The 11002-nt window shown below is 38.2% G+C and overlaps 1 protein-coding gene across 1 annotated transcript; it reads left to right on the top strand.

Annotated features, from left to right (window-relative positions):
- The first annotated feature begins 315 nt into the window (after window positions 1–315).
- On the top strand, window positions 316–10617 carry LOC6031817 (golgin subfamily A member 6-like protein 6). The gene is made up of 3 exons (XM_038256298.1): window positions 316–413; window positions 6990–7569; window positions 9843–10617. Exons 1-3 carry the CDS (start codon window positions 393–395, stop codon window positions 10148–10150), a joined length of 909 nt encoding a protein of 302 aa, XP_038112226.1. The 5' UTR covers window positions 316–392; the 3' UTR covers window positions 10151–10617.
- Window positions 10618–11002: the final 385 nt, after the last annotated feature.

The raw sequence follows: 11002 nt of genomic DNA, 5'->3' as shown, positions 1-11002 counted from the left end.
CGCTTCGGGCAGAAACCACTCTCGGTTTCATTCATGACCGGTTCGGGCAACTCACTCTCCGTCGGTTGATTGATATGACGTTGAGAGTTTCGGGGGACCGCGTGCTTGGAATACCTGAGCGCGCGCGGGTCCCTAGAACTGGACTTTCGCTTTCGCGAGGTTCGGCCAAACGGTGTGTAGCTCCGAGCTGAGTTCCCCACCGAGTTTCGGCTAGCGAGTTCATTCCGTTTCGATGTGGGAGCTTTTCGCGCGCGCGCGCGAGAGTAAAGTTAATTTTGGTATAAAACGGTTGATCTTCTTCAATTTATTAACAGTATCAAGACCAGCGTGGTCAAGCAGTGTTGTGTTTGGTATAGTTTTCGCGTAAACTGTGCTGGCGTCGACCATCTAGGATGAGGTCGTTAGCGCTTTTGGTACGTTGCAGCGTTCTACTAATAAGTGTTTTTTTTGGGGAATTTTTTAAGTGAAAACTAAAAAAAAATAACACAAAGGACTGAAAAAAAACGCTAGTGATTAAGTGACAAAAACGAGTAACTCTTAGTGATGTTTAAGAACTGTTCTAACAAAAGATAGTGTTAAGAAAAAAAATCGAAAAATCAACGGTCTCGAGTGAAGGATTTCGACTCAACAACAGCAGATGCAGCGAATCAACGATTGAAGCTGAAACGGGAGCAGAAATCTACTAATTGGCGAAAAAATCGCTTTTCTGAGATGAGAACTTCAAGCTCCTTTTTGGAGCAAAGTGACCTCTGTAGTATCCTTGTTTGGAAAAAAGAGGTTTATTCTAGTGCATTGGAACGCTGGAATGTAGTGGCTATTAGTGACTGAATAGAAGTTTGTCTAACATTGTGGTTCATGTTGTGTGAGAATTGCAACAAGTGACTTGTAAAATGTTGAAGATATTGATGGAAATGTGGCATTATGTTGTACTGAACCAAAACTGCAAGAAAATATGTAATGTGAATCAAACAGTTTACATGAAATCATGATCTTATCAGGAGCAATTTTATGATCAAGACTGTTTGGTTGAATAACAACACAGCAACGATAGGAAAAACGAATGGCTGGAAGGTGTTTTGAACATATTTCTAGATACACTATATTGGTCTACGTGTACTGGAAGAATTTTGGTGAAATATGTGAATGATTTAATTCACATTTGAATATTTTTTAATCAAACTAAGATGAAGCAATTTGATGATCACATGTTGATAAATTAGGTTTCACGATAGCCAGCAAACCAATTTGACCAATTTGGCTTACATTTAGGGTGAAGTTCTATCATGTAGGTCCCGTGCATACGCAGAAGGCCAAATTCCAAAAATATTACGCCACATTAGATTGACAAAAATAGATTGGAGTGTTCACTCCAAATATTGGTCAATTTGCTCCGTCTAGTACTGAGATAACATGGAATTTTTCAATAAATTCCGCCTTTCTTGAAAAAGTGCCGCTTTGCCTTCCTCACTAAAATCATTTGGAAAATGAACTATTGAGTTTGACCTCCCGAGCAGGGGTAAATAACACGGGAATACCAAATTTTGGTATTACTTGGGCAAATAACAGGGACCAAAATGTGCCCTTGGTTGCCCAGTAATAGATGGTAAAATACCATGAAATCATACCAAAGTCTAGTATATGGAAGGGCACAACAATACCAAACCATGTTATTCCAAGGGTAAAATAATACCTCAAAATAAAACCATTTCAATACCAAGTTGAGGTCTTCTGGATTTTTGAACATTGCTTGAATATCAAAACTTGGTATTGCCATGGTTTAATTTTTAGGTATTCCCGCGCCCTTGGAAAATCAGATTTTGGTATTCCTATGGTCTTCCAAATACATGATTTTGGTATGATTTCATGGTATTTTACCATCTATTACTGGGCAACCAAGAGCACATTTTGGTCGCTGATATTTGCACAAGTAGGTAATACCAAAATTTGGTATTTTCATACCATTTTTAGTGCAACAGTTGCAGTTAGTGAAAAAAACGGAAATGATCCATATGCAACAGCCAAATCAACTCACCTGATGATTCCATGTTGTTCTTAGTGATATTCTTCACCACATTGAATGCATTTGTCATTGATGAACGGCCTGGTCTTGAAGTTCTTGAAGATTCTAAAAAATAACAAGATTGAAAAATAAGTGTTATTAAAATGAAACTGGATTGAAATTCACCAAAATTTTATAATCTGTCGATTAACTCGTTTTTCAAAGTATTTGGTTATCCCAACTTAGAGAAATTTCAACGTTTAAAAAAAAATCTTAGTGGGTATATAAAAAAAATGAAAATCAGCTTCAACACTTTTGGTTTTAAAGTCATTTTATCGCAAAATTAATTATCTCGTCAAAATTTATAAAAAAATCCTTAGTTTCAGAGGAATTTGATGAAATCTTTCAATACCAAAATGTGCCATCCTGACTTAAAAAATTTGCCATAATTTCAAGTAATTTCTTTAGGGGGTATGTCAAAAAAGGTTTAAAATCAAGTTTGAAGTTCCCGGTTTTCAATGAAAGCATTCGCTTTGAGACATCATTTTAGCGCAAAATTAATTATTTTGTCAAAATTGGTCAAAATTTTCCCATAGTTTCAGAGGAATTTGATGAAACACTGTAATACCAAAAGAATACCAATATGTGGTGTTCGACCATTGACAAATGCAGCAATTTTGCAATATCAAAACAATACCTTTAATTGGTATGATAGCACATTTTGCTCTTGCATAATCCTTAAGACAAATTTTAAAGGGTCCAGGAATACCAAAATTTGGTATTGATACCAGAGAAAGGTATTATTACGCATTTCCCTTGTTATTTAGCCATGCTCGGGCTCCTAGACCCACATTCATTTATACTTATCGACTCAGAGTCACATTCTGAACAAATGTCTGTGCGTGTGTGGGGATGTTGATAAAAAAATGCACTAGATTTTCTCGGCTTTGGAATAACGAATTATGTACGGATGTTTCATTTAGTCGTTTAAAAGTTATGATTAAAAAAATTACAAAAAAGGGTGATTTTCAACATAACCTCAAATGGCCGGGTCTGATCGCCACGAAAAAAGCCATGTAGCCATGTATGTTCTTGACAAAAAGTCTGTAGGTTGTTTGATTTTTTTATTCATAACATATTTTATTAGGACCTCTTAGGAGAGAGGAAAGCACCAACTACCTCAAGGTGAATTTAGTAACTTTTTTTTAACTCGTCGATAAACTTTCTGTATCTTATTTGAAATATCATCATTTACATTCGACATGCAGGAATGAAAGAAGGACCAAATTTAATCAAGAAGCTGAATGAAAAATGATCAATTTTATTGATATGTTACGCTTATAAACATTTTGTTTCAGATCATTTAGAAAGAATATATTGAACACTTTCGAACATTTGCATAACAGCTCCAATTGACATTTGAGCAGTTCTCCCAGATTTCGGTCATTCGATTTTTTTTTGTATTTTTTAATCCGACTGAAACTTTTTTGGTGCCTTCGGTATGCCCAAAGAAGCCATTTTGCATCATTAGTTTGTCCATATAATTTTCCAAACAAATTTGGCAGCTGTCCATACAAAAATGATGTTTGAAAATTCACAAATCTGTATCTTTTGAAGGAATTTTTTGATCGATTTGGTGTCTTCGGCAAAGTTGTAGGTATGGATATGGACTACACTAAAAAAAATGATACACAGTAAAAAAAATGTGGTGATTTTTAATTTCACTTTTTGCCACTAAAAATTGATTTGCAATAAAACACTATTTTTATTTTTTTTTTATTTTTTGATATGTCTTAGTGGACATCAAATGCCAACCTTCTCAGAAATTTCAAGGCTGTGCAAAAAATCTTTGTGCGAGTTATAAATTTTTGAATCAATACTATTTTTTTCAAAAAATCGAAAAATTGGTCGATGTAAAATCAAATTTGCAATCAAAAAGTACTTAAGTGGGCCAAGTTTGCCCACTCTTGAAAAAAATATTTTTGAAAAGCTGAGAAAATTCTCTATATTTTGCTTTTTCGGACTCTGTTGATACGACCCTTAGTTGCTGAGATATTGCCATGCAAAGTTTTAAAAATAGGAAAATTGATGTTTTCTACACAGCTAAAAAAGTAGTAATCCAGCTGCGTGTAAAAGGCCTGGGTGTAAAATAAATATTGCATTATTTTATGCACTTTTATGTGATTTTACACCCTGAAATATGTAGCCTATCAGTATGGGAAACCTACTTGACCAAAATGTCAGGCTGATGTATGCGTTTATCTTTGCAGCTTTACATCGGTCTGATGGCCGAGTGGGCTAAGGCGCCAGTCCTTACTATTGATGCTGGGTTTGAATCCCGTCGGTTGCAACTTTTTATTGTGTTTGCAAAATTTTTACATGCAGTGTGTAATATTAAGTGTTTATATTGACGAAGGTGATGTGCATGCTTTTGCATGCGATTTTACCATCGGATTTTTTGCTGTGTAAGTCTCACACAAACAACACACCATTTTCTAAAGTCGATATCTCAGCAACTTATGGTCCGATTTTCAATGTTAAAATATGAAACATTCGTGAAACTTTCCAATCTATTCGAAAAAAATATTTTCAATATTTTTAATCCAAGATATTTTAAAAGGGCGTAATATTGAATGTTTTTTTTTTCTAATCAAAATCATCCAGACTTTGATTGAAACATTCAATTCCCAGGTTCTTAATCGCCAAAAAATGTCAAAATTGTTTCTATTGATTCACGAAATTTGTTTTGATACGTATCACATCTTTGAAAATTCGAACATTTATTAAAACTGGAATATCTCGGCTCAAAACATTGAAGTCCCTTAGTCCACAATTTTCTACGAAGAATTTCCTGCAAGATGCATGCCTTTGTTTAAATAAGTTGATTTTTATGTCCTAAAAGCTGTCTTTGAAAATACTTGTGCAACCTGTCATTATATGCTATAGTAAAGCGTTTAAGTTTTAACTACTTTGCATGCTTTTTGAGCAACTTTTGTGAACTTATTGCTAAAAGTTTTTTTTTTTTTCAAAAAATCTCCCTGGGAAAATTTGGTTGTTTAAAAGAGTCATTCCTAACATACTGATTTATAACTTGTGTGATGGTCGCCTAGATTTGTTCGACCTCGTACCTTAGCCTCCATGTGATATTTTGAAACACATTTATTGAGTCCTTCAAAAGAGAATAAATGCAGTACGATTTCAAGCATTACGACTTAGATGTCAATATTTTTCTAAGCAAATTATTTAAATTATACACAAAAAGAGATTGATTTTGTATATCGATGATAAAGGAAGCTCGAGTTTTATAAAGCTATTGACAACATTGACACATTCAAAATGCAAAAATCAATGTTTTGAAAAGTTTCTAAACATTATTGAGAAAAATTAATTAAATCAAAATAAAAAAATTAAATTTACGGATTTTTGTTCGTAAAGCTTTAACTCATTCAAAGAAACATAACGGATATTGCGAATTGCACGATAGTTTTGAACAATTCAAGAATAAACATAGAGCAAACTTTTAGTAAAGGTAGGTGTCGTTTACCCCGTTTATACTTACTTGTGCAGTTTGCACGCAAGTTGTTCTTATATTGTTGCAAAAGCAGGCAGTACATTTTAACATTTAAAACTGCTACATTGCGTGTCAAGCAGCATTGATTCAGTTATTGTCCAACTTATTATTTGGCCAGAAAACTGTAACATAATGGGAAACGTGTGAACAGTTTATTGAGAGCATTTCCACCTGAAAATCTACAATGTTGGTTCTCTTCTATCGATATTTCGCGAAAGAGAGAAGAGGATCTAGGTCTTTCCAAATTTTCCTCTCAGTGAGTGCCGAATGCTCAATAGCCGCTATCATAAATTCAATAACTCATTCTTCTGCTCATCCATTATAAATTGATAGCCGCTAATGATATCGTCAAAACACCGTCGAACAATATCCTCTTGTAACCCGATCATCACCTCCCCGATTTTTTTTATTGGACCATCATGCTTACACCCCAAACAAATCGAATTAACATAATCACTTCGACCAGGCAGCAGTCCCATTCATTATGCCTGACGCTACCGCGGTTCGGTCTTTTGATACCAAAACCTTAAGCAGCATCGCACGAAGCTCGGCCGAAACGCGTAGAGCACGCGCCTTCATTAGCATACAAATCGGAGCTTCCCCCTCTGAAAAAAATCCAAAAGCCATCTTTTTCTTCTTCTTTTCCCGAAATGACACCCCGAGCATTATTGGTGCGTCTTCGCCGTAAATCACGCCCGGAGGGTCGCGTGCCCCCGCGTGAGAGTTGATAACTTAGCGCCCCCTGTCAAGTCGACGATCATCCGCATCATAAAGTACCGTGCCGGCAGCATAACCAATGGGAGGTCGGCTTCCATGTTTTGCGTCAGCCCTTTTTTTGTGGGAAGCGGGTTCCTTTCTTTGCGGCGTTCAAGTCTTTTCACTTTGGGCAACACCGCCACGGCGTTGAGCTGGAACGCTCGCTCACACTGGCTGGCTATTGATTGTTTACGATGATCGGTCTGTCTCGCGTTGCTCGTTTGACGATGTGGTCTCAGGTTTGGACCTGGGTTGTATTTGACGGTTGTAAATTTGCCAACCCATGCTTGCTGCAGTGCCGCGACAGATGATTGGCACATTGCAGGTGGCGCTTATGACGCATCAATGCCAAGGTCGTGGCCTTCGGAAGTAACGACACGTGAGCGTGTGTGTCGTAATGCGACCGATATGATACCCGAGGGGAGATTGTGATGATTATTTCCGTAATAACAAGAGTAAAGTTGATTGTAGATAAGCCTTATTATTTTTACATAACTCAGGAATTTGAATCCATGTAGTTCCATGTTAAAGTAGATTGTAGATCACCGTAGTAATTATATACTAGTCAGAGTTATGTTTATTATGGACCTTTTCATGAGGATACTTCACGATTTGTAGCCTTCTATGAGTTTTTACTATTTCAATCGTTTTTCTCAATTTCAGTTACTATTTGGCTGCCTGTGCGCCACGCTCGTTCTAGCCGACGAACCGGTTGCGGTGCGCGAGAAGCGCAGCCCGGCTCCGTTCTTTTTCAACAAGGGACACGATGACCACCATCACGAGCCCAAGTGCGTCTGGGAGAAGAAGCTGGCCTGGAAGGAGGACTGGAAGAAGGTCTGGGAAACGAAGAAGATCGAGGTGTGGAAGACCGAGTGGAAAAAGCAGCAGATCCCCGTCTGGAAGAAGGTCGAGGTGCCGATCTGGCGCGAGGTGAAGGTCCCCGACTGGAAGATCGTCAAGAAGCCGTACTGGAAGGAAACCGAGATCCCCGCCTGGAAGGAGGTGCAGGTGCCCGACTGGAAGAAGGTCACCAAGCCCATCTGGAAGGAGGTGCAGGTGCCGGTCTGGAAGGAAGTGCAGGTACCCGAGTGGAAGCAGATCTGGGTGCCGGACACCGTGAAGGTGGGCATTCCCGGCGAGAAGTTCCTCGGCAAGGACGAACACGGCTGGGAGTACACGAGCCACGATCTGTGGAAGAAGAAGATGGTCTGGAAGCCACTATGGAAGAAGGTGTGGAAGACAGGTAAGTGAGCGGTTCCTGGGATTTTGATCGACCTACAAAATGTATATCGATGGTATTTTTGTTTCAACATGTTTGACATTGTTAGCAAACATTTTTCACCGACAAAAATGAGAGGGTGAGAAAAACGATGCAGAAAATCTCGCTTGATCTTTCAAAAATTACTTCAATGATTAAACGAAATTATCAAATCAAACGAAATTATGTTCAAATTGTTCTATGTTATGCATTTTAGCACTGGACCTGATTGTATCCAAATTGATAACAAACATTGGTGATAAGTGACAGCCAAAATTATAATTACAGTAATTGTTCGGTATCTGGTCTGAACAAAAAATGCCGAGAGACCACCAATTTTTCATATTAAAATATAAAAATTAAAGTTACTTGAATTTTGTCCATAGGTAAATTGTCAAGTCTCCTTTAATTGTGACCTGAAATTTGACAAAAACTTTTAAAAACTTGTTTTATTTATAAAACATGATTTTTGCATTCTTTGGACCCTTGGTCATTTTCATTAGTTTTTGCTTTTGACAAGCACTGTTATTTCATTTCGCTGGTGAATTTCTCTAAGGTAAGAGGAGATGAATAACGGGTTAGATAATCTCTCCCGAACTTTCAAAACAACATCAATCAGTAAACGATATTTATGTGAATATCAAACAATGTTCACCTACGAAAAATACAGGCGAATTTGCAGTGCGTGGCGTTTCTCCTGCAAATCTCGAATTTGTTTTCGATAGATCCTATCAGCAATCACGAACTCCAGCACTAGTTGGCAATTTCCACTAAAAAAAAAAGATTTATCCTTTGTTTTTGAATTCGAACATGCAGCCATGCAGCTGAACGATTAAGAGAATTTTTGATTTTTTTATTCGAAAATTCATCGAAAATCGTTCAAAAAACTGCTTTCTTTACAAAAAACGCCCAGGAAAACTCAAGAAATGTTCTTCCGAAACCATGAAATTGATTATTGAATTTCTATAATCAATGTTTTGTGCAAGAGAGGGAGACGAGTTTTCTTTCGAATAAATTTTGACGGTGATTCTTCCGTGTTTGGTGACTAACTGACGTTTCACCCGAAAATATAAAGTGGAAATTCTATAAGGTGCTGAAATTGAGTGCAAAATCTCGATTTAATTGTATACTCTCAGATCTTTCTCTAAGCACAATGGCACTTAGAACGACCATTTGATGAGCATGAAATTTATTTTTAAATTATTTTTTGAAAAATTACTATCTTCTTTGACTTGGAACCAATTCCAAGCGAGTCCATCTCCAAATGACGTGTCGTTTTTCGACATTTCAAATACATTAACACCAGATAAAGTGCGTTGAATTTCGTTGAGAGTTTGGGACGGATTTTTGTCATCTTGTTTTACCTCTTCAGTGAGGGAAGATTGTTAGTGTCGAACAGTGTTGTAAAGATATGAAACTTTCAGTACTTAGCGACTAAAATTATCATACCCGAAATCTCTTGTCTCAATTTTCATTGCACTTCTTTCCGTCGCAAAATTTTCAGCAAAATGAATTGTTGGTCTCTATTGTGTGTTTACACTACCTTGTATGACATTCTCTTTTTCTCTCTCATTCCTGCATTCACAATCATCTCCTCAACAGAAAAAAACCACCACAAAACATATTTAGCCAAAGTTGTTTAATGGGACGTAATGCGTGGTCGGTTCCCAATCCCCACTCGCGTACTTTCATTGAGGGTTTGTGAGAAAACAACAGAATCTTCGGCGAGTGTGCATGTACGAAGAAAAGAGACGGAGTGATAGAAAGAGAATGCTCTTGCTAACAATCACGGGATATAAGATGAGAACTCACAAACTGTAGTGACGGACGTTATACTCTCTTACACTTTGGTGCATCAATATCAAATGATTTTTTTTTCTTTCGGTTGAGTTTATACTCCTTTTGCTTGACAGAGACATACTAAAAGTAACCAACTGACACTTTTTACACTGCGCTCACGCTAACCAAAATGTAATGGAGTATTTTATCTCAGTGTAAAGTAGAGCAGACAATGAAAATACTTTACACTTTTGCTTTTGAGTGTGAATGAAATCAGTGAAATCGTTGAAATTCGGCATTGTCAGCGATCCAATGGCAAGACAGTGAGCAAGAGGGCAACTCTCGATTTCTCTCTTTTCTTTTGAAAATGGGATCCTCAGTCAAAAAGTAATCGAAAAGAAACGAGCGTTGCTCTCTTGCTCTCTGTCTTGTCCCAAACAAATGTCGTGATTTTGATTTCTGTTTCTACCCTCTTGCAGAGAAAAAGGAAGAATGGAAGACCGAAAAGAAGCTGGAATGGAAGGACGAGTGGGTCCAGACCTGGAAGACTGAGAAGCAGCAGATCTGGGTGAAGAAGAAGGAGGAAGCGTGGAAGGAGGAGAAGGTCGAAATCTGGCGCGTGGAGAAGAAACAGGAGTGGGCTACCGAGAAGAAGCTGGAGTGGAAGGAAGACTGGAAAGAAATCAAGGTCCCAGCCTGGAAGGAAATCCAGGTCCCGGCGTGGAAGAAGGTGTGGAAGCCAGTTTGGGAAAAGGCCTGCGTCCCAGTCAGCCACGGGTGGCATTAGTCTCTCATTTGTACCATAGTGATTTAGGTTGTAAAAAATTTAATTAGTTTTTTCGTATCTCGTAACCAGCTGTAAGGCTTTCCCTCTCCATTTACTCCTTCGACTAACTAATCTTAGCGACCTAATCTACCTTACCGTACCTTACCACCCCGAGTGTGTGATGTGTGATTCTCAACCTTAAAACGTCGAGTTACGCAACCTGCACGCACGTACTCCGGTGGTGCTTCTTACTCTTCTTATCTGTCAGTGTAATTTTCCCCTTCATATTACATCCAAAGAAACAGAGAAAAAGAGCGAAGAAGAAGAAGCAGTTCGCGAGAAAGAGAATGAACGATTCGGAGCGCATTTTCCTTCAAAAGTTACTTCCACTGCGTCGGAAGACGGGCGCGCGCTCGCTCGCGTATCGCGGTATGTAAATACGTCCGACTCAATTAGTCTATTATCTCACAGCCACTTCCCATGTCAAAGAAAACGAAAATGCGAGCAGAAATTAAAATCATAACATCTTCTTACCCCTCGCGTTCGCGAATTTGTTGATGAAGTATTACGCCAGACGTTTTGATTACCCGATCGAAGCAGAAACGGTAAACGGTTTTGATTTGCTTTTGGGTGCGATTTTCCACTTTTCCAATATCCGGTGCGCGAGCACGTGTGTTGAGTCACTTGAGACCAATTTAGGCGTGCGCCTTCGGTGGTGACAAGAACATCATTAGACGGTCTCACAGACAAGTGGATGACAGCTGAAAAGATGATTTCATCAAAAAGTCTCATTTTACTTTTGCAACTTGTCACAGTAATCTGACAGTTTCGGTGAAATGATCCATTAGGCGAAATGTCCAACGCAGTCTGCTG

The sequence above is a fragment of the Culex quinquefasciatus genome, chromosome 2 (genome assembly GCF_015732765.1).
Source record: "Culex quinquefasciatus strain JHB chromosome 2, VPISU_Cqui_1.0_pri_paternal, whole genome shotgun sequence".
NCBI lineage: Eukaryota > Metazoa > Arthropoda > Insecta > Diptera > Culicidae > Culex > Culex quinquefasciatus.
The sequence above is the reverse complement of the archived record's forward strand: the minus strand, read 5'-3'. Positions and strand labels throughout refer to the sequence as shown.